Below are 24,629 nucleotides of genomic sequence, written 5' to 3'. Positions count from 1 at the left end.
TTTGGGGGTCGCTATTTCACTACTCTTCAGCTTCTGACCTTCATGTTGACTGCTTCTCATGGTGATTCTGTGGCTTCCAGCCACATCTATATGTGACCAACCGCTGCTCTTTCTCACAGATTTCCATGACCTTGTTAGTTACTTGTTTGTATCCCGCTTAACACAGCGGTATTATTCTAGGCACTAAAAAGTTACAGCACTAGACTATTCTCACCAAGTAGCATGTGGTACAGATACAAAAGTTGCAACACGGACCATTCCCATCAAGTATCACGTAGCACGGATACAGATCTTCATTGTTCAACCGGGTTAATTTCAAGCATTTTGGAGAGAGGCCTGTTTTTAATAGGCACACTTAAGGAGATCTGCTAAATTAGGATACAGAGCAATCAATTCTTGTAACCTAATTTAATGCATTTGCCTGAGTACATTTAATTCATAGAATCGTAGAATTGGTAAGGTCATGAAGGGACCTCAGGAGATCATCTAGTCCAACCCCCCTGCTGAAGCAGGGTCACCTAGAGCATGTTAGACAGAGTTGCATCCAGGTGGGCTTCTCTCTTCCTCCAGAGAAGGAAACTCCACCACCTCTCTGGGCAACCTGTGCCAGTGCCCAGAGAGGTGCCCTGTCACTCTCACAGTGAAGAAATTCCCCGTCACGTTCAGGCAGAACTTCCTGTGCTTCAATTTCTGCCCATTGCCTCTTGTTCTTTTGCATGGGACAACTGAAAAGAGTTTGTCCTTGTCCCCCTGACACCCTCCCTTCAGGTACTTGTACACATTGATAAGATCCCCCCTCAGTCTTCTCTTCCCCAGGCTGAAGAGGCTCAGCTCTCACAGTCATTCCTCATGGGGCAGGTGCTCCAGCCCTCTGATCATCTTTGTAGCCCTATGCTGGACTCTCCCCAGTAGCTCCATGTCTCTGTTGTACTGGGGACCCCAGAACTGGACACAGTCCTCGAGATGAGGCCTCCCCAGGGCTGAGGAGAGGGGCAGGATCACCTGCCTCGACCTACTGTCAAAACTCTTCCTAATGCACCCCAGGAGACCATTGGCTGTCCTGGCCACAAGGGCACATTGCTGGCTCGTAGTCAACTTGTTGCCCACAAGGATCTCCAGGTCCTTCTCTGCAGAGCTGCCTTCCAGACGTCAGCTCCCAGCCTGTACTGGTGCCAAGGGTTATTTTTCGCTAGGTGCAGGACTCTGCACTTGCCCTTGTTGAACCTCATGAGGTTCCTCTCTGCCCAACTCTCCAGCCTGCCCAGGTCTCTCTGAATGGCAGCACAGCCCTCTGGTGTGTCAGCTACTCCTCCCAGCTTGGTGTCATCAACAAACTTGCTGAGGAGGCACTCTGTCCCCTCATCCAGGCCATTGATGAAGAAGCTGAACAGGATGGGACCCAGTACTGAGCCCTGGGGGATGCCACTAGCCACAGGCCTCCAGCTAGACTCTGTGCTACTGATGACAACCCTCTGAGCTCTCCCTTTTGGCCAGTTCTCAATCCTCCTCACTGTCCGCTCATCTAACCCACACTTTCTGAGCTTGTCTAGGAGGATGTTATGGGAGACAGTGTCAAAAGCTTTGCTGAAGTCAAGGTACACAGTGTCCACCCTTCTTCTCTCATGTACCCAGCCAGTCATTCCACCATAGAAGGCTCTCAGATTGGTTAAGCAGGATTTCCCCTTAGTGAATCCATGCTGACTCCTCCTGATCACCTTCTTTTCCTCCATATGCCTGGAGATGACATCCAGAATGAGCTTTCCAGGGATGGAGGTGAGGCTGACTGGTATGTAGTTGCCTGGGTCTTCCTTCTTGCCCTTCTTGAAGACTGGAGTGACATTGACTTTCTTCCAGTCCTCGGGCACCTCTCCAGGTCTCCAGGACCTTTCAAAGATGAGGGAGAGCGGTGGCAACAACATCCACCAGCTTTCTCGGTACCCATGGGTGCATTCCATCAGGGCCCATGGATTTGTGAATGTCAAGCTTACCTAGAAGGTCTCTAATCGTATCCTTCTCAACCAAAGGAAAGTCTTCCCTTCTCTGGGAAGTTTCTTCCTCACATCCAGGCTGCAGGTTTCCTCAGGGCTGCCCTTAGCAGTGAAGATTGAAGCAAAGAAGGCATTTAGTAATTCTGCCTTCTCTGTATCCCTTGTCACCAGGGCCCCTGCCCCATTCAGCAGTGGGTCCACATTTTCCCTAGTGCTCCTCTTGCTGATGTAGTTGAAGAAGCCCTTCCTGTTGTCCTTGACATCCCTTGCCAGACTCAATTCCAACAGGGCCCTAGCCTTACTCGCTGCATCTCTACATACTCTGGCTGCATTCCTATAATTCTCCCAAGTATCCTGTCCCCTCTTCCACATTCTGTGGACTTGTTCTGTCTGAGTTTTGCCAGGAGCTCCCTGCTCACCCATGCAGGTCTCCTGCCCCCTTTGCTGGATTTTTTACTCATAGGGATGCACCGTTCTTGAGCTTGGAGGAAGTGATGCTTGAATACTAGCCAGCTCTGTGATTGGATATCTAAATCTATAGAGAGTCATGAAAAAGCATGGTTCATGCAAGTGGTTGGTTTTGGCATGATGATATATTTGCATATATGGACACTTTGAATGATACTTTACTTTTAAAAAACTAGGTGCATGTTATAGTATCTCTGTGCTCTAGAGCAACAAAGCTGTTTACACCGTGTATAAATTTGGTAGACACAGCAGCAGGTCTAATCTGTTCCTAGTTGCACTGCTTTATTAAGTCTAGTCACTTTACGGTATTTGGCTTTCTCAGTTTTTCAGCTGGAAGACAAAGTGTCCTAGTTGAAGTACAGAAAATTAAGAATAATTTTTCTGGGGGTCTAGTCAGCATTTCGGCCTAGAAGACAATGTCAGAGCTCTGTTTAGCTGTTTTGTGATAGTATTGCTGACGGTTTAATGTCATGTAACTGAACACCACAGAATCGTTTGTCAGAATTATATCCTTTTGACATCACGTGAGTAGGACAAGTAATAAGACTTGGTCACCATTAGTTAGGTATCTAGGCAGTCATTGTGCAAGATTGTTTTAATCTTCCAAAGCAAATTAAGCATGAAGTACCATCGCATTCCAGAGACCCCAGCATATTCTGCTTTAACCAAGAGCTTTTTTTTTTTTTTTTCTTTTTTTTTTTTTCATTAATAAGGGCTCATGTTTACCACAGGTTTAAAAACTGGATAATTTTTTCTAAATAGCCATCTGGATTTAGCTTGCCTCCTGCTCTTTAAAAATACTTGTGATCTTTCTGGCAGTGTGCCTTCATCTTTTTTGTGTTTTTATTCTTTGGATATAAAATAATACACAGTACAAAAACTATAAAATTAAAATTGATTTTAATGCTATTATGAAAGAATCATGTTCTCATAGGACTGGAAAATGTATTGTGAAAATATGGTCACTATATGCATTTTAGCATTTTTCTCAAATCAGAACTTGCATTTTTATTTGTAAGGGTTTAAGCAAGAAAAACCTGAACAGTTTTAAATTAAGTATACTAAGTATACTTCATTAACTTTAAAGCTAGTGAAGGAAGATACTTATCTTCGGCAGAGTTACGATTTTTCAGTGTCATACCTTATAAGCAGAAAGCTGCTTTGTAGTATTTTCAGCTCTTGTGATTGATTTACTTTCAGAATGATGTGTTGCTGTTACTGCTTCTTTTTGTCCAGCAGGAGGAGTACAGTTACTGCTAGAACTGGAAGAAATAGGGTTTTAGTAATTAAGTCATACATGTAAGATCCTAGCAGAAAACACAAAATTCAAATAAGGCAGCATATGAGTTCCTCAGTTACCTTGGGTGATTTTTGGAATCTCAGTCTGGGATATTCCTAGTTTTGTACCTTCATTAAAACAGCCAGGATAAGAAGTCTGTATCATTCATGGTTCTGCAGTCACACACTATATATTATGGAAATACCATTACTTAACTAATTCTTGAAGAGTATTCTGAGCTCTATTGGCAGAGGCGGAATGAAACTTGAGGTAGGAGGCTCTGTAGGACAATCCACCTGCTAACTGGAACTCAGATTTCCCAGTTTCAAATTAGAGGTGTTGGGAAAATTTCATTAGATTTTGTAAGAGTATTATTTAAGGTAATATTTATTTCAGTATTGTTGCTTTTTTAAAATATTAGCTATTTATTATTAATTTAAATCTGGAAATATGTGTTATCCTATAAATTCCAACCCACTTTTTTATTCTAAAGAGACTCCAAAGTAAAAAATTTTCTCTTAGGGTCATGAAGTGCCTTAGGATCTTGAAGTGACCAGAATTTGTTTAAAAAATGAAGAAACAATGCCTCCTCAATGCTCCAAAAAAAAAAAAAAAAAAAGAAAAAAAGAAAAAGAAAGAAAGAAAGAAAAGAAAAGAAAGAAAAAAGCAATCTAACCCTGCTCTCCTTTTATATAATTATAAGGACAGTGAATGAACCTTGAATGAAGTTGTTAAATTATATGATCTACAGGAGAAGATAGGAATGAAAGGATGATATTTTGTTAAAACTAAGTATATTGGTAGTATCATTTTTATGCCAATATCATGTTGCCTTCTGTTAAAATCTTCTCTACATCTGTGATTACTTCAGAATTATTACTGTGGATTGAGATCTCTTCTAAAAGTGCTCTTCCTATTTTCACTTTAATCCAAATCAGTCTTGGAACAGACTTTGGAAAATCAGAGATTTAGTAGACCTGAAATAGGCTTGAATCAAATAAGTGCTTAACTTACGCACACATTCTTACTTGTAATAAATATGTTTACAAAAAGACTTACTCAGAATGCAGCTCTTGAGCTATGAATTAATTTCCTATTTTTTTAAGCTGAGTAAATATTCTCCCCTCTTTCCTATTTCCTCTTCCCTCCTGGTAACACTGTGGCCCCTATTTTTTGTTTTGTCTTTTTCCAGTCTGTTAGCCTGGCTTTGTTCTGTGTTTTACTTTTTTTTTATTGTAGCCAGGTTGATATACTGACTTCGTCATCAGCCTGAGGCAGACATCTGCAACTGACAATACACAAGCCGACTACTGTGTGTTATGTGAGATTTCGTCTGTATCAATCTCCTCAAGAGAAAGATAAAATGTCTCACCTTATTTTGTTAGCGTATTAATTTCTATGCATACTACATTTCAGTAAAGAGGCAAGATTGAAGAAATAAATCTTATATTGAAAATGAAAAGTCACGAAGGCCATTTTGCACCTTGTCACTTCTGTAACTGATACTGTAGCCCTGTGTTGACCCTGCGAAAGCTTTATTTTCTGTACAGAATATGCTGTTCTCAGAGGCTGAAGCAATGGATACTAACCAAGGCTGTGTATACAAAGCTGTGACTAGCCCAACACTCCTAATGGCAGGGACCTGTTAATGGTTTTTGTGCATATATTAGCAGCGTAAAAAGAAACTTGAATTTAAAAGTGGTGGTTATATCTTTTTGACATGCTCATGACTTCCATTTATCAGTAATGGAAAGGAATTGGTTATGGTCTTGAGCTGGATCCTTTCAACCTGTCCTCTATGTTTGTGTAAATCTATAATTTTATTTTTCTTAATCACTATTAGCATTGATCGTAGGAAGCATCTGTGACGGTTGCTGTTTCCAGATAAAAATGCAGTGTATATTCTATCCTGGGGCTGAGGAAGTCTTATTTGAATCTCTTTGTCACAAAGATTAGCTTTCGGGGCAGGTTTAGCTCAGTTGGTTAGAGCATGATGCTGCTAATGCCAAGGTCACGGGTTCAATCCCTGTACGGGCTATGCTGAGGGTTGGACTAGATGACCTCCAGAGGTCCCTTCCAACGTTATCATTCTATGAATCTGTGGAATATATTGGTACTAGGAAGGTAAAGGTGCCAGACCTCTTGGTTTGTAGTGCAAATCTTAATATAAGCCTGCAGACGTACACTGTCAGTCTCATTTTGTGTCAATTTACTATTGTACGTCTGCTGCACATTTTCTGCTATACATTTCTGCTGTCCATCTCTTTTTAAGACTACAAGAATCCTTGTAGTCTGACAGAAAATCTAGAAGTAGTGGCTGAAGGGGACCTAAAAAACTTGGAATAGGCACTAGGCACAGATGGGCACAACTGAGCAGAGTACGGTACGTAGGAAAACAATGGCAACAACCCATACGAACTCCCTCTGAAGCTTAGAGGGGACAGGTAGGCTGTGGTGCTTGCAAAAAGTAAGGAGAATGGGGGCTACCTGAAGTGCTGGTCTGATTACCTCTGCACAGAGTGATGGTCTAGACCAAAGTCACCAATATGAGCCTGGCCCAGTAGGGGAAAAAAGTGCTGTGGGACAAAACCCTGTTGCCCCATGAGAGAGTTCTTGTGTCGCTGGTGTTAGCTGAGGTGTGCCTATGCTTTGCGGCTCAGTCTGTTTAGCTCTTTGAGCACATACGGTGTGATTTTTGGGGTTCAGACAATCTCAGTGCTCACTGCACAGGGATGAGTGAGTTTCAGTGTTTGAACAAGATGAATCTGTCCAAAATGTATTGAAGTAAGGATTGATTAGTTGTTGACTGGTTATTTGAGGTGATTTTATAGTCTTGGGTGGTTTTCTTAAGGGGAAAAATGTTTCTGTCAGTCCTGAGAAGGAATAATAAAAAAATATTGGGGTGAACTTTTATGTAATGTACCAACATGCTAGATATGTAGTTATTGTTATTGCTGTGATTTAAATGGTATTTTTTTTAATGTCTTTTTTTTCCCAGTCTTTATGCAATTGCTTTTCTGTTTCAAGATACAGTGGGAAAGCAGTTCTGTTGTTAATGTATAATTACCAGAAGACTCTATTCCTAAATATGCTGGGGATCTTTCTAACAAATACTGTCCTACCTGTACAGGTTTCTAGATGAGGGTCCAGTATTGCTTTCTAGGCCATCACTGCTTAAGAGACAGGTTGTCTGAAAGTTAGTGCAGTTGGTTTTGAGTTGTTTCTCCTAGGGACAAGTAATGGCTCCAAAAATGTTATGATGTTACTTCCTCTCATTATTTGTTCAGCCAAAGAAATTCTTTTGTGGTAGATGCCTTATTCTTTTAAGGACGAAGGAAGGAAAGACAGACTAAAATCCTGTGATCTTCACTACTGTATCAAAAGTCTTTCCTTTTTCTGTATCTCTAGCCTCGTAATACCCAATAGATAAAAGACAGGTTGTGGTTTTAATGTGTTTTAGAAGGGTGAAATACAAAATGTTTACTGCCACCTTTTTCATTAGGATTTTCTGTTGTAGTGTGTAAGTTGATGTCTTTTTCCTGATGAAAATGATCCCTTTAATTAGCAGCTAAGGGGAATGCTAAGTTTTTTTTATTATTATTTCTTTTTTTCTAATTAAATGGAAGGAACATGATGCTAGATCCAAAATGTGACTTCACCTTTGGCACTCTCTCACACTTCTATCTTTTCTATCAAGTTGAATTTGAATTTGAGTGTGCAATTCAGTTAAAATACATTAAAACATTTCTGATAATAAAGTGGCATATATGTGAAAGTATGAAGATAAAATGCTTTAGAACCGATAGATCTTGGTGTCTTATCCTGTTTTTCTTTAGAGGTATGATGAGGGAGGTGGAAAGGAAAATAAAAGTGAACTTGCCTGCTTTTTGGGATTGGTTTAACTTTGAATGAACTAGTTACTGAATAAACAGAGCTCAAAAAAAAGTAAATTAAGTTTTGACTTTTTTTCACAGCTTTAGCAGACAATATGAAAATCTTTATAATTCTTACTTTAATGACTGGCTTTATTGTTTGAACTTTCACATAAAGAATTCAAATGTAGTATCAAACTTTTTAACAAAGATAAAATTTGCCCGTGCCTTGTTTAATTAAATCCTAGTATTCCTCGATCTAAGAATTCCTCTTCCTTAAGTCATAGTGATTCTAAGTAAATAAAGTTCAAAAGCAATAGGGCTTTTTCATTCAGTTCACTTTTATGTTCTAGTTGTAATTTAAAGTTTACTTGAAAGGGTTTTAATAGTTCCCTGCTGTGATCCGGCTTTTTAAATGAAAGAACAGATGTGTATGTTCAGAAGACAGCCTGGAGAACATAATCGTAACTTACAAATAAGGGAATGGGTGTGCTAATTTATTATCAAGGGGTAAGATAAGGTGTGAACTTACAGTGCATCTGCAGTAACTGCCATGTACAAATGTTTTTCTCTGATAAAAATCAGGTAATTTATCCTTTGAAAGTAATCTAAAAAACTCTCTTATATTTATTACTGGTAAAAAAGGCAACTTGTTTGTGCTCCCGTACCAAAATTATAATAAGATGCTTGAGGCTAAGATTTAATAGAGGAAGAAAAGTTTTTGTTGGGTAGTAGGCAGCATTATAGTTAGACCAATCCAGTATAGATACTTTGATTCTATAGGTACCATCTTCAGGAGTCAAGCTAGAAATGTTACTCTTTTCATTTTAACATCACCTCTTTTATAATAGAATTTGCTGTGGGTGGGAGCCAAGATTAAAATCCTTACAACTGAGATTGTTTAACAGATTAGTTTTCTGATGTTTTGAAGCATTTGTATAGCTATCCAGCACAGTCTGAGGTGGAAAAAAATCAAGATTAAAACATCTAAGTTTACTGTATTCCCAAGCCTTAAATATCTGAATGAGCTTTTTGGTTATCTATCCAAGTGTTTAGATATATAAATAAAATATTCTTGTTTATAATTTTAGCACATAAATACATCAATGAATTGCTATGCAGCTCAAAATCCACCACTTGACTTCAGCTCTAAGTCTTTGGGGACAGCTGTTACCTAGTACTACCACTGGGTTCAAAGACCTAATTTAATTTTAAAGTGCTAAAGTCTCTTCTTTCTCTCTTGTTCTAGGATGTTTTTGTAAGTAGACATGAACTTGCTATTCTAAGAGTGTCTGCCTTCATGGGTCTAATAATACTAGGTGGAATCAGTGGACTCTTTTACACTCAGCTAATGGGTATTTTCACTGTAAGTAGCTAATCCCTTAATTTTAGAAATGTGTTTCAGTTTTATTATCAACAGAGTTAAAAAAAAGCAGAATGCATTTTAAAGAAATAATAAACCCTTCCACCATGAGGCACCTATTTGGTATATGCTCTGTCAAGACTCTCATCTCCAAGGAAATCTTACAAAGTCTTCTTGCAAAGAAGTGTCTAATAATTGAATGTTGACTATTGAGGCAATTTTCTGATTTATATTAGTGAAATAAAATCATATGCTGCCCTGGAAATGAACAATGGATTTACAGTGAAGTACAAGGTGTGTATTTTTGGGGTCTTTTTTTGCTTTTATTTTAAAGTCTTACGTGCTCTGGTGTCCATTAGACATTGCAGCAGTAAGGCCCACTGGTTAATCATGTATTCTGAGAACACAGCTTTTTTGTAAAGTATTTTAATAAATTTGCCTATTATCATATTTTTCCAGTTAATAAACTATGGCCAGGGATCAACAACGTACAGTCTAAATGCATATTCTGTATTTAAAGTTACAGAAAAAACACCTCTGCACGGAAACATTTTCTAGTTAAATGAATTGGACAATGTAAAAAATATCTACAAGAAACAAGCTTTTTTTGCTGCAACATACTTTTTTTCTAGAAGTTAATCACTGCTAGTGAACCATTTAAAATTGTCTTAAGAATCTGTAAAAGCTAAGTTCTTTGGTATTGAACAAAATGTTAGACATCTCTGTACATGTCTGAAAGAGTGTATGATTTGACCTGCAAAACTTTTGTTAATGACAATAATGTATAGGATGACAGCATCTTTTGCATGGTGAGTTGCATGGTGACTGCAGCTAATTCTGAGGTCTTTTTGGAATTGTTGAATTGTGTTTACAGAATACTAAACTGTGTAGGTGCTCTAGCTGCTTTGCCAGGCTACTTTTTGCACCTTCTTTAGACCTGCTGTTGACCTTACCTGTTTATCTTTGTCACTGTTTATTGTGTGCCTCTTTTCTGTTCTGGGGCTTGTTGACAGGATGTTACCTCCCTGTTTAAATGCTGGCACACAACCTTTGTGTCTATCTACTCTGGAGTCAGGAATTTATTCTAATCCTGTATTCTGCCCTCCTGAGTATCTAGCTGAAGTGATGGAAACATTTGCATTTTGCTGCCCCTCACTCCCACTGCAAGGAGAGAGAGAAGTTCAGGGAGTCTTAGAGTTCAGACACTGCAATGTGGATGGCTTTTGAGTCTCTGTTAAACAGATATCTGAGAAGCATTACATAGCAGCAAACAAGGGACAAACCCTAAATCTACAGTTCTGTTCAAGTCACCTGTTTGTGCTACTGGGAGCTGTGCTAAATTTTGGTAGCGGTCATCAGCCCTTACCCAGATGCCAGTAGTATACATGAAGCAGAAGCTCTCAGACTGAAGCTGATTCTGTTACTGAAACACCTGAAACTTGGGACATTCTGTTTTGGCACAAGATACCAACAGTGCTGCCTCTGGACAGGCATGAATTCCCAGAACATTCTTGTGCCGTTCTGCACCTTAACACCTTCAGCTTGTCAGTAACATTGGAAACTCTATAAAATAGTTTAAAGCTTCTTTATTCTACATCAGTTGTACAATATACTGTGATGTACATCATTCTACTTACTGAGCTGACCACTGCCTTGAAACAGGTGTGAGCTTTTAGGATTTTCATCTTTTTTTCTGTGCTCAAAATCATAATGCCTTGAATGGTTGAGAGCATTAGGCTGTAACTCTGCAGTACCCCAAGGGGGACAGAAACTGCAAGCATGCAGAAGCTTGCTACAGCTAGCTTTAGTGCAAAGATTATTGAGGTTTGGGCCACTGTGAAAGGAATAAATATGTAAAAAGCATAATCAACTGTCCACCATTATCCCAAGGATATCTCCTTCTGGCTTCTCAAACAATACAATGTTCTACTATTTGTTTATTTGAAAAACTCTCAAAGGGAGACTACAGAGATGAAAGAAACTGGCTTCAAAATTCAAAATACGGGCACTGGATGGTATTTTTTTAGAAGGATGCTGCTCAATGCATCCTTCAAGTTTCTGAACTGCAATCTTTTGCCTTTTTGCAAACTTTTTTGTAGTCACAGATATTAGGGGCTATATACATGTTGCGTTATGTTCGGATGTCTGTAGACCTCCTTTTGGCAGTCACTATTACACAGAAATACTACTGCATTTGTTTAGGTGAAATTGGTACTTTCTTAGCCAACAAGCTCAAGTGAAAATATTTAACATAGTATTTGTGGATAAGCAGGGTCTTAAAGATTCTTTTGTGATTACTGTCTCTGTCTGCTGGCCTTGCTAATACTTGAGATTTTTTTTCTCCATAAAATATGAGTGGATTCTTAAAAATTTTAGTAACTTTAGCTTACCTGATCAAGATGTATTTTGACTTTGGTAAATTTATAGAGTGTTCACTGACCTCTTATCTGACCTGAAGGATACCCCAATTTCTTAAAATGATACAGCCCAAAATGATGGCAAAATAATAAAAATAGGATTGGAGAAACAGCACATGGTTCAGCAGTGATCAGGAAGGCTTGCAGTTTGGAGAAGCACTGCTTTCAGATACTGATATGCATCAATATTTAGCCAGTGATAGCTCCTGCTTGATACAACTCCATCATGACATGGGGCAGGATAGAGGAAGTCGTAAGTTTCCATAAGACATTCATGAATTTTCTCCAAGGAGAAGAGAGCTTGTTTTCTAAATGTACGTAATGTTCTTGCACAAGATCACCCTTTTGCAGTCACCTGCCTTGTTCTATACCAGCAAAAACAATCCTCCTCTTCCCTTGTGTAGCTTCTTTGATGAGGATAGAATTGGTAAGAAATTCCAGTGTGGTCATTTTGAGGAATTCTGTGTGGAAAGAGTTAATCACATTTCAGACAAAACAAAGTTATTTGATAGGGTGGCTGTTTGGCTTGCAGGTCATGTCAGATAGATCTATGTGTAAAAAGTTCTTTTGATTGCCAGTATTGCAATGTGGGGTTCTGCTTCTGTAAGCACTTGCTAACAGTTTTGACTAGCCAATTAAAAAGGCAGATGAAAGGACAGCAGTTGAAAAACTGTAGAGTTTTTATGACTTTGATACTGCAGAGACTTTTTCCTCTTAAAGGTGACTTGAGTAGTTTCTTTCTAGGCTTTCTACAGATATTTCTAAGATGTAATGTGAACAGTATAGGGGGAAAAAAAAACCTGGGGATGCCCACTGTAGAGTGCATTGTGTGGAAGGTGTTAAAGTCCCGTAGGAGCGGTGAATAATGGTGACTAAAAGACAGGTGTCCCTCTAGACATGCCTATTGCATACCATGCTGAAGTCACTGTCCAGCCTTTAACCTTCCTGTGTAAACTAAGCAAATTATAGCTGTAATTAAAATGAAATAAAAAATTCTTGGTGAAATTAAGTTTCATTTTTTAAAAGAATACCAACTAAAAACAGTTTTATTTAAGATGTTATTACTGGAAGAACAGCATCGTTAAAGCTTGGTAGTCAGATTTGAGGTTAAGTTGAAAGAAACTCAGACAGACACACACAGTTAAGGTATTCATGTTACGTTAATTGTCCCATAGTGATTCTTGAGAGCATATGCTTCAGTGATTGCCGAAGCTTCACAGGCATATGTGCAAGAGAGGTGCACAAAAGCTTGGGCTCTTGCCCTTGGAAAAGGTGCAGCAGAGCAGCAGCTCTGTTCTTCCTACTTGTGTATGTACAGAAAAAAGTGTAGTAAACGTTTTTTCTAATTCCTGCTCCATTGTCTTTGCAGTTAACATCAAGTCAAGATTAGTTCCACAGTTCCTGGATATAAGTTACTTTTAAATTAGAGAGACACTTACCACTACAGTTCTGTGATCTAAAGTAAACCAACAGATTGTTGCTAGGTGAGTCCAACAAGTTCAGGTTTGTTGGATTTTATCTTTGTTATTTTCCTATTTTTCAAAAACTGCCAAGGTTATATTTTTAGAAAAAGAACTAAACTCACGATTTAACTAACTTTGAGCATTTTTATAGCAAAATTTCTGGTTCTTCGTAATGTAAACTTGCTTGACCTTCTTTATAAGATATTCCAGAAACCAAGACAATAGTTTCTGTTTCGTGTCATTGAAAAAAAGTAATACAAACAGCTAAGGCAAACTTTTTTTCAGTAATACTGGATGTGCAGATATAAAGAAATCTCCGTTCCCAGTGACTTTCAATATCTTCTAAACATGTGCCCTGCTTACTGTCAGTTCCAAAAAGGAATTTGTTATACGAAACTGCAGTCTGTTGTTTTCCTTTTTTAATAACATCGCTAATAAAGAACTAGGCCTTGAAGTGGCATCTTTTGCCTTCATTATTTACGGTTCATACCCACTGTATGATGGCTTTGCTCAAATATAAGTAATTAGTATAGCAAGCAGCTCAGCTATGAGGGAAGACAACCCCCTAGTTCAGAGCTCTCATTTATTTGTATCACTTATTAACAGTAGTAAAATTGCTAAAAGTTTGTAATTTTTTCACTGCAGCAAGACAGATAAAGTTGAATGTATAGAAAAAATGAATTAGCATTAAGTTACATTTACATATAACATTTGTCTGGGCTTCTAGGCAGAATTTACTATGAATTGAGCTAAGCGATAGCTTGACAGGCCCTATGAATTACAACCACTTTTTTGTAGGATTTTAAAGAATATTTGCTCATTTTGAGTAACAGTTTTCAGATGTTGAAAAATGTTATCAGTGGAAATGATATATTTCATATACCCTGTTGTATTTCTCTCAAATAAGGGCAGTAGCTAAAAATAAGAAAACAAGCACTTTATGAAGTATAGGTGATACATTCTGTTTTATGTACTGGCACTTTCCAAAAGGCAGTGTTGCAGTGCAGTTGACTTACTTTCTGTGCCCATCCTTGTGTAATGGTCTTACATTATAAGGGTAGATCGTTTATGCAGGAGTTCATAAACTTCTCTACATTCTCTATTGTTATCTTGTTTCTTGTATGTTCAATTGATTCTAAGAGGCTTGGAAATGAGTGTTCTCTCCTATAAACGTGGAAACTTTGCTCAATATTCAAACTTGGCTCTTGCATAGACACTATTCTTAAGGCTGTACTATTTGTGAGGGTTATTAATAGACAGGTTACTTAATATGCAGTAAACTTTCAGAATCTTACCACCTTTCTGATTGTGGTAAGACTGTTAGTATGTCCTAAGCCCACAGCTATTCAAATCTCATCTGGAGGTCCAGGCAGCCAAAGATCAAGGGAGGTGACTTCCTACAATGAGAGGAGAAGTGTGAGAACAGCTGGCAAAAAGCTGTCCTCAGTGGAGCTTCCGATGTCAGTTGCCCTCATGAAGGGGGAGCAGCTGAGGTGGTCGCTTTATACTAGATTAGTGCTTTCTCCCTAGAAACTAGCATATGTGAAATACCCTTTTAGCAGAAGGGGCACATGGCTCTTTTCACCCTCCTCCTCCAATTGCTTTCTTCAAGCTCTAATTTGCCTTTACTGTCATGGTGATCCTGAAGTTGTAATACTGCATGTGAACTATATATGAATTCTCTAGAAATAGAGGTAGCTAAGGTTCTGTCTAATTCAAGAGTCTCTGAAAGGTGAGAGAAATGAACGATCATAATTTAGAAAATAAATACACTTTTTAAAATCTGTGTGCAACAATGAGCCTTATTACATACAATTTTAATATTTCTAAAGAGCAGAGTGGAAGAAAACGCTGTTTCAAACTTTACCCATGAAAACAGTCTGTTACAATTTTCAGCATGGATTGTGCATTTATATTGAAGTCTTGCTTATCTTCTTTGCTTGGTGCTTGCTTATCCAGACCTCCATTGTTGCTTGCCCTGCAAAATTAAATTTGATCTTGCTTAATTGGAAGTGAGTCTGTATTCGTTTCTAGTCAGAGCAAGCTTTTTTAATAGATTTTCTCTAGAAATAAAGACGAACTTAGCATAAAACAGTAAGTAAAGAAGACAGATACAATTGCATCCTAGGAAGACTAAATGTAATCCTCCTACTGAGAATAGCAATCTTTCTTTTTTTCTCTCTCTCCTTTTTTTTTTTAATTTTATTATTATTGCTACCCTTTACTTCAGCTAGCTTTTAGGTAGGACACTCCCATGTTGACCTTAGCCAGTTGACAGGAAAAGAAGACAGCTTTAGTACAGACACTTCAGAACTCCAAGGCAGAAAGATGTATCCCTTATCTATTGATTTGTCACATCATTCTTTACTGCAAAAATATTATTAAATGTAAGCTATCATTTTGCTTGAGACAACTGTTTCAGATAAATTTAACTTTCTATTAAAAAAATACAAAACATGTATTATGTACTCTACTGTGTGTGTTTCTTAGTGACATTCAACTGTAATATGAATGCAAAATTTATCTAGAAAAAGGTATTTTATACTTAACCAAAAACCAGATGTTGAGGAGCACTTTTCCATATTTTTCCACTATATTGCCAATTACATTTTTTCCTGTAGTTAACCTCACATCAAATAATTAAATCTAGTTAGAAAGTAGAGAGAATAATACCCAGAAACATGCTTGCTTTTCCAAGGCATAAATTTTTCTAAGACAATAAATGTTTTTTAAAAAGTCCTCTCATTTGATATGTAGTATTTTTATATACAACATACGCTTCCCCCCCCCCTTTTTTTTTTTAGTAAAACAAGTTAACCTATTTATTCATTCATTTATTGATAGGAAAAGGCATAGATTTGCCTACAGAAAAGAGTATTTTTTCTGTCAGTTATAGATCACTTCTGATTTATGTTTGCAAGAGGTAAAGAGCTGTAATCTAGACTATTTTAAAAAGTATGGACTATCAGGTTAATTGTATATAGATTAATACAGTACCAGCACTTGCATTGTTGTTTGTCTCTTTCACTCATGCCATTTTAGCTTTAAGAAAGTACTTCTGTATGTTCTGAGGCATTAGTTACATATCTAAAAAGTATTACTGTAGTATAAATAATGTGGTATGCTTTTTATAAAGGGAAATGTCTATGATTATTTTGTTGTATTGTGTAGCATTTTGTTCAAATATTTATTGAGGTTATAAATTGTGTCACACTACTGTAAAGTATTCTGTTTTCTGAGGCTGGTATCTTTTGCATATGTGAGGGCTTCTTCCTCAAGCTTTGTCTTGTTCTTTATTTTGTTGGCTGCCACCTGTCTGAAACAATCAGCCACTTCTTTCTTTCTCTCCCTCTGTACAAAAGGAAAATCCCATCTTCCCATGGATGGTGGAAGGTAACAGGATAATCAGTACCGCAGTGATCCTCTGATGTCATTGTGAGAGCCCTGTAAAAGCGGATTAGCTGTGACCCAGATAAAATAATTAGAAATTACTTGGACACTTACAAATAACAGATCTACTAATCTCATTTCTAAAGTTAAAAAAGATCTGTCTCTCAACATAACACTACCAGATGTTTCAGTTGAAAGGCATCCTTTGCAGAGACTAATCTGAACCCTAATTTCAAAGGATTAACTTTGATTGTTTTTCTGTTTAAAACACTAAAGAGTTCGTGTTTCCATTTTTCCATATGTTTTAACAAATTATTTATATGAAATTAAATATTTTTTTTTAGTTTTTCATTATAGTCCATCATATATATTTTTCTATAGTTTTTATGTGTCAGTATTGCAGAGATGTGCTTTTCATTAATATTACTTACTACTAAACTTGTTTCTCTGCAGCTAAACTATGTAATAGATGGGCTTTCATAAATTTGATAGATTTGATAGATTTGATAGTGGTCTTTCTACGATCTAGTATATGTATTATCATAAACTAAGCAGACAATGACTTTATTAATTTAATTAATGCTGCCAGGGTTTCCTGTTAATTAACAGTTTAAATGATGTACAGTGATATGCCAATATCCTGGAGCATCAATACTGTGTGGATATGGTAGAGAGAATTTCCATTCATTTGCTTTGAGGAGGCTGGAAGAGAAAACAATTAAACAGCTGGTGTTCCAGTAGTCTCTGTGGTGTATAGTGCAATGCCTATCCATATAACTTTTTCCCTCCAGAAACATTCTAGATATTTTTAAAGACTATGTTGTATTACTGTTGCAGTTTGTCCTTTTTACCTTCCAAGTAGCAAATGCATTTCACTAGATTATTTTGGTTGTTCTAGTAAATATATCCATCTCAACATAACCATAGTAAACCTGCTAGTTCAAGTATTTTAACAATTTTCCTTAATGTAGCTAATACTTACATTGAGTAAGTAATGAAGAACACTGATCATTTTGCTCAGAGTTTCTTGTCTTTTAAAAATGAAGAAAACTACTTTTTAAAGGAACAAAAAAAGTTGGACATTGTAAAAATGAATTTTTTTGTGATATTTTTATCCCAGAGGAAGATTTTGAAGCACTTGGTTTTGTTTAAGGCGTAGTATTCCATTTAACAACGTAGTGCAAAAAGCAAATGCAAACAATAAAGTGCTAGTGAGAAATTTGAAATTCTTTGTGTAATCAGTAATTCATAAAATTTTATCAAAGACAAAATCCTCAGCTGTGAAAAATTACTGCAGTTATTCTGTGAAAAATACAGTTTTTAATTCTTTCCATATTTTACAATGTTGAGCCATTGATATTTATTATACACAGATTGGACAAGTGATGTAGTTATGTTAAAATGCTTTTTGTCTGAAGAAATAAGTATCTTGTAATTAAAAATATTTGTAATCATTTCTTTAATGAGATAATCTATTAAATACTGTTTTGATTAGTGAAATAATAAGGGCTTTACCTGTTTTTTCAAACATGGCAGAAATGTAATCAGAGAACTATTAATCCTCGTAATTAAGTTTAGCACAGAAGAAATTGGGATTGCAAGGGGAAATTAGGATTCCCAGACAAACGTGTTCTTTACTGCTATATAATAGTGTAAAATATAAAGTTATCACAGAGGGAACGTAAAGAAAACCTAAATAACAATTTGAAATTTGAGAATTAACAGAAAATAAGTGCAAACTAGTGCTGTCTGTCTTCCTTGTTTTCCTTATCCCTTTCTTTTTGCCTGTGTCTACCTTTAATCCACCTATAAATAAATTTCGCATTAAAATACTGTATAAAATTCTATAAACAAAATTGTCAGGCATTAGTCATGTTCTGGTCTTTAAATGAGAATTTGTTAACTGTACAGAGTCTTTTGTGTCTCTGTGTATTATTATTTGCAATAGGATTAATATTTTTTTAATAAATATCTCTTGCTAGTCTTAAAAGCCTATTTACCATCAAAACTGTTATTCTAGATTTTTCAAAAAGCCTTTTGCACGATCTTTTTAAAATATAAGAATAAACTTAAAAGCAAAAAATACCGAAGAGCAAAATATCTTTCATGTTTTGTTTAGATCACTGTATGATTCACATAAATAAATCCCAGTAAATGTATGGTATATATATATGGGTGACTAGGGAATATTCAATTTTATTGAATTTCTTTAATTACATTATTAAGAGAAGGTATTTTAATTTAAAAAATTTAGTCAATGAAATCTTACCCTTTGAAGAGAAACAAAATAAATATCCCTTTTGATCATTCAAGGAAGCCCTTCTGCAACTCAAGTATGTTTCTAAATAACAAAGCGGATATCTTTGAACAACTAGAAATAAGTAACTGTAATAATGATGTTGGAGTGTTCTGGGAGATAAATACCTTTTGTTAAAATATAATGACTGTCAAATTTAGACATCAGACCATTAAAATAACTTCTGTGTGTGAAGAAGAACAGCCAGCCTTGCCAAACATTTTTCACTAATATTTTTGTCTTAAGAGGTTGTGGTTAAGAACTAAGAGAAATACTGTGTTTTGTTACATGTGATGCTGTTGTGCCTAAAACACCAGGAATTTGAAACAAATTGAAGAAAAGAGATTTTTTCAGTATCAGTTTCTTTGTAGGTATATTCCTAATTGAGTATTGAGTGTTTTCTTGTCACTGAATCATTTTCTGATATCTGACAAATACATAAGAAATAGAAAGTAGAGGGATAATGTAGTGGTTATCACATCTGCTTTACATGCTGAAGGTCCTGGGTTCAAGCCCCAAGTGGAACTAGCACCAGGAAATCCATTTCACTAAATTCATCAGAAACCAGAGAATAGAAGTATTCCCTAGAAATAATACAATGCAATTTCATTTTTCATCTTGTACACAGACAGCTCTCTTAAGGAATTAAAAAAATAGCAGTTAAAATTGAATTATTTTCTTCTGGTAATTTTCAGGCTGAACTTAAATGTAATTGGTAACATCGATCATATTTTTACATGAGAATTCTAGATAAAACCGCTAAAAAGTGATGAACTGTAAAATCCAAATGTAGTTAATAATTTGTACACTGTACTGGCAGAAAAATTACCAAAATAGTAGCATTCTTTTTTTATGAAGTGTTCAATATTTGATATTCCTGAAATGCTTACCTGTTACTGTATACGCAATGAAAGGAGGATAGGTAAAAGGAACGATGCATTGTCCAAGTACATTATATGCTCTCTTGCATCTATTTAAAAACTTTTTTTGAGGCAGTGGCTAATGCTAATTAAAATATAAATGTGAAAGATCTGTTCCTTTGAGTAGCTAGCACAGGTGCATTCATTTGCAAATGCATCTTAAGGCAGTCTGTAGGATTCAGTCAATACTGCTAAATATATCTCTTCATCCTTTCGTAGCAGTTGTAGCTGCTGCAGTTTATTTAGAGTAGGCAAGCTGCTATTGTAGACTTGTGTTAAGTCTGCAAAGTAATAATGCACTCGGCATCCCCTCAGCAGTCTCTGAGCATCCTGGTCTTTGTTTCTCTTAAAAAATATATGTATTTTAGTGTTTTCTGTGTTTATTTCCTCTAATATCTTTTGCCTTTCTCACTAAGATACTTAGGACTTTTTTTCTTTAAATGCTTTAAGATGTTTATCTGTGGGTGTATATTTCTGAATAACCAGGTGCAGAAGCAATGGTTGTTTCCAATCTGAATGATGACTTTAGTGGTCCAGAGGACTCATCATGTGAAATTAATCACTTGTGTTGTAGTCATTCGGTCTTGTGTGCAATTGTAAATTTTATATTTTTCTTGAAGATAGAGGTTACTAGGACTCAATTAATGTTTGCTCATTTCAAGTTGCCTGCAACTTATGGATGAATATTTACTCTCCAGATTTTAACATCAGAATTAGCAGGGAGAATTCCTAGCCGCATTCCATTTGTATTAATAGTAATCCAAGCTGATAGCTGACGCAGACAGTCAAAGCCTCTTAGGCTGAACAGAGTAATACTGATGTTGTAAGAAAACCTTGATACATAGTAAACAGAAACGTGGTAGTCTGTTTAAGGTCATTTTTCAGATGTGTTAATGAACACCTTGTCATTCCGTGGAATATTGATTATTTTTGTCCTCCAATTTCTGAAAGAAGAATTTGGCTGTCTGAGAAAAAAACTTAAAATACCAGGCCAAACCTCAATTGTGGGCTCCTTCCTTTCCTTACTCTCCTCTCCAGTGGGGCTACTGAATTAAGAAATACTAAAAAGAGTTTCTAGAAACACCTAGTAATGGATTCTGTGAAGTGTCACTTTCATGTGAAAAGGTAAATTGATTCACTTGCAAATGAAAATATATTTCAAATGATCCCAAATGTTTGGCAGCATTTTTCAAGGCAGGAGGGGCAGGAGGGAGGGAGGGAAGCAGTAGAAAGAATTTTGGTTTCTTAAATTTAGTCATCAGTACTTGTTAAGCAGCTAAACTTCAGAGAAGAAACTTTTTCTCCAGTTTCCTCCAGCTATAGGTTATAGCTTTTAAAATATGTCTATAATGTTTTCTTAATATTGAAAAAATATCCCAGAAACAAAGGATTCACTTCTCAGTCCCAGTTTATTTATCATAAAGCAGAGCTATTATCAGTTAGATTTTGGCATTTTAATACAAGAAGGAAGAAATAATTTTTTTGTACTTCCTATCCGGCTAAAATTCTTGGTATATTTTGAAGGTGTGAAAATTGTGCAGTCTTTTTTACAGTAATTTTCTGCAGTTCCTGTTTTAGTGCTTTTACTTACTTTATTAGTTTAATGGGTTATATTTTTGAGAGAAGCAGTCCATGGTGAGCATCCAGATGTTGTTGCTATGATAACAATTAAAAAAAAAACCCCAAACCAATAACACAGATGGAGGAATTCCTACAAAAAGTATACCCAATCAGTCTCCAAAATGCAAATACAGTATTTTAGAAATCAGTATAAACATATTAATGGATAAAAATATTCAAAAAAGAAACAGCATATTCAAAAACATGACAAAAAGCCATTTTGAGAGTATAATTTTTTTTGCAATGAGAAGTTGTTCTTAAGCTCCTTTCCTGAAATGAAAGTGCACATTTTTTATAACTGGTTATCAGTTACAGTCTGTACTAGTATACTACTGTTCTGCAAAAAATCATCTAGCAATCATTGCTATCAAATGTGTCAATATTCTTTGTTCTGCTAGGTAGACAGTTTTGAGTTGAAAGGTAGGTCACAGTCAGATCCTGCCTTGATGAGAAGAATGGCTTGTCTCCTAATGCTTTCCTGTTGCTTGTGGAAGATGAGAGAAGGGCAAACTAATACCCTGGACAAGTTCATAAGGTGAAGAGAAGAATCAGTTTACCTGGGGAAACTGAAATGACAGACATTATTTACAGTGTGCCTCCAATCATGGCCTCTCTCACTCTTGAACAGTGGTTCACATCCACCTAATGATGGAGCAGAATGCATTTGTGTAATTTGCTGTGGACATGCTTTTTCTGCAGAAACTAGGAAGAACTGGGATTTTGTATAAATCAGGGGGCGGAGATGGATTTAGAGGAAGGAACTTTGGCAACAGGGCTTGAGACCACCTGTATCTGGTGAAGCGGGAAAGCAGCTTCCTTTATGGCATTTCCCACTCCACCCTTTCCCTTCAAACCTTGTATGAAGGGTGGTGGTGGAATCTCAGCAGTGCCTGCACTGAATTGGATGCTCTGATTGCATGAATGATCAAGGAATGCACGATAATTTATTGCTAGATAGTGTTTCTAGATGACTTAATGAAGTTGCAGGGTAATTATACCACATTTCTTGTGTCTCTGCATGGCTGGGACAACAGAGTTTCTTTCAAGATGTAGTTTAATTTGACAGGTGCATTGTGTACATGCCTGTATGAGTCAACAGTAAAGGGAAGTGTCAAGCTACCATGAAAAGAAACCGGAATCATAGCAAATATTTGAATTACTGTATTTTAGTTATAATGAATTATTTTGGGACTTAATGAACTATTATTGTGCATTGAAAACACTGTAATACTGCTGGAGTTAAAACTGAGGTAATACTGACTTACAAACAAGATATTTTTGTTAAATATATATTGCTGAAGTATGGAAAAGTATCATTGTTGATGGTTTTTAAAGTTTTATTTAGAGGTGATCTGAGCTTAAATTGATTTATTATTTGTAAAACTTAATGAATAATGAAATTAATCGTATTCACAAAAGTAGGAATATAATTTCTGTTAGCTGCAGGTACCTTCACTCTACACTTCTACTCCAGACAATTCAATTTTTGTTAATTTTAAGAAAATCATTTTTATATTTAGTATTTTCCTCTAGAGAGCATGGAAGCTGCTTACCTATCATTGATGGTGCTATTCACATTATAAGATTCATAAATAAAACTATTTTTCTATTTTTAAATCTCTTAATAAGTTCTACTTTTGAAAGAACTACTTCTGCTGATAGTCATATTTTATTAAATTATGTAATAAATATATTTTGTTCCTGTGCTTATGTGAGTGGAAACTCCAAGACTGGAATAGGAAATGTGAGGCAAAAGTGCACTTTTTGCAATTTTTAAAAGTCCATGAATTAATTGTAATACCTGAATTATTTTTAGCTGTAATAATATTGTAATTGTGTTGACTTTTTGTAATGTGTGCTTTTGTAATAGAACTATGTAGTATTGTTACATTTTTTGTGTTTATAGAAGATCAGATTTAACAGACTGAGTAAATTTGCTGTGCATATAATGTTACATCAGTTTAAATTTGGGTATGAGTAATATATAACTTACTGGACTGTTGCCAAAGCAGTATATGCTAAGGAATAATTCTGTACTTTATTTAGCTCTTTTTATAATGACATATTAACAGTTAGGAATGTAAAAAAAGTTTTTTTCATTATGTTTTCTTCAATAGGATACTACAAGTATAGAAAAAATGTCAAACTGTTGTGAGGACATGTAAGTACTGTAAAATTTCTAAATTTAGTTGTTGAAAAGTTAGAGGAGTAGCTGTGTTTTCTGTGTTCTGTAACTATGTGAGAGAAGAACTGAAGGTACTATTAAGATTAATTTGCATGCTGTTGTGCCCTATATTTCTTACCTGTAATAGTAGCTTACTGATCTTTACTGTTTTTACATCAAATAGCCTCAGATTATTTTTATTCCCTCCCTACCCAAAGTAAGTAAAACTGTATTTTCTTTCAAAAGCACAGATCAAAAGACACTTGCTACTGTGTTGTTGATGTACATTTCATTGATCCTGAGGCTCTCCTGTGCTTCAGAAGTTGCCTTTGGTTGATTGACAACACAGATAGTTTCTTCTCTCCAAAGTTAAGTCTCAGCTGCATGCCATAATGAAAGAAAAGCTGTGTTTGTGATGCTGGGACACAATTCATCAGAGTCCAGTAATGGATCTCTAGCCAACCTGTATTGTTCTAACTGACTGAAATGCACATGGGAGTGCTGTCTTTCACTAATAATGCTGTCTTTTGTAGATCGAGGCCTCGAAAGCCGTGGCAGCAGACCTTCTCAGAAGTTTTTGGCACTCGCTGGAAGATCCTGTGGTTTATTCCTTTCAGGCAGAGGCAACCACTGAGAGTTCCCTACCACTTTGCCAGTCATGTCTAAACAGATGGATGGTGGGCACAGATGGGTCCTACATGCTGGAAGGGCATTACAGGTTTTATGATAATAAGACTATGACAGTCCTCAAGTCAATTAAAATCCACCCACCAGTCAAAGTTATCATAATGTGCCCCAGGCTTTGTTTTAGTAGTGGTCTGGATTGTATTATGGGATTAATACAACCTATATATTTAAGTTTCAGATTAGCTTTCTAAAGGGGTTTCTGTAGTGTTTGACAATGATAATGAAAACAGTGACTGGAGTGGAGTCTTCCTCTATTTGTTTGGTACTAGCTATTCTGATTTTTTCTTTCCTTTGGTAGAATACACTGAAGTTTATGTTGTTTGCTAGTGTTCCCGTTAAGTAGTCTCATGCTGCATTTAATTTTTCTACTGTTCTTATCAATCAATGTGTCTAGATAACATGCCAGTCATTTTTCTGGTAGATGTGTTTAACATTCCCTGATATTCCCTTTAATTTATGATGCGCAATAGTAATCATGCAGCACCACTCTGTAAAAAGTTAACATTTGAAACTGAGGCAGACTTCTGTACGTTTGTTAGAAGAGTTTTTATAAATACATATATATGTAAGTTTATGGATAGATCTTATATCTTAAGTTATCCTTTTATATACATATGATCTTAGTGAAAAACATTATCATTCATGTCCCTATGTCAACAAAAGCTATGAAATATTCTAGGGTAAAATATGCAGATAGTAAGC

At 36.2% G+C, this 24,629-nt stretch overlaps 1 protein-coding gene across 2 annotated transcripts in view; it reads left to right on the top strand.

The window, feature by feature from the left end:
* ZDHHC21 (zinc finger DHHC-type palmitoyltransferase 21) overlaps window positions 1-24,051 on the top strand; it is a 42,156-nt gene extending 18,105 nt beyond the window's left edge. Inside the window, exons 6-8 of one of the 2 annotated variants that reach the window (XM_062599986.1) lie at window positions 8,857-8,973; window positions 23,194-23,237; window positions 23,774-24,051. In XM_062599986.1, coding sequence (XP_062455970.1) covers window positions 8,857-8,973; window positions 23,194-23,237; window positions 23,774-23,906 — 294 coding nt within the window. In that variant the 3' untranslated portion in view covers window positions 23,907-24,051. The remainder of the gene's footprint in view (window positions 1-8,856; window positions 8,974-23,193; window positions 23,238-23,773) is intronic. The other variant, XM_062599987.1, reaches the window with a different exon arrangement.
* Window positions 24,052-24,629: the final 578 nt, after the last annotated feature.

Source organism: Rhea pennata, chromosome Z, assembly GCF_028389875.1.
Source record: "Rhea pennata isolate bPtePen1 chromosome Z, bPtePen1.pri, whole genome shotgun sequence".
In the NCBI taxonomy this organism is placed as follows: Eukaryota; Metazoa; Chordata; class Aves; order Rheiformes; family Rheidae; genus Rhea; species Rhea pennata.
This window is presented reverse-complemented; position numbering and strand designations above follow the sequence as displayed.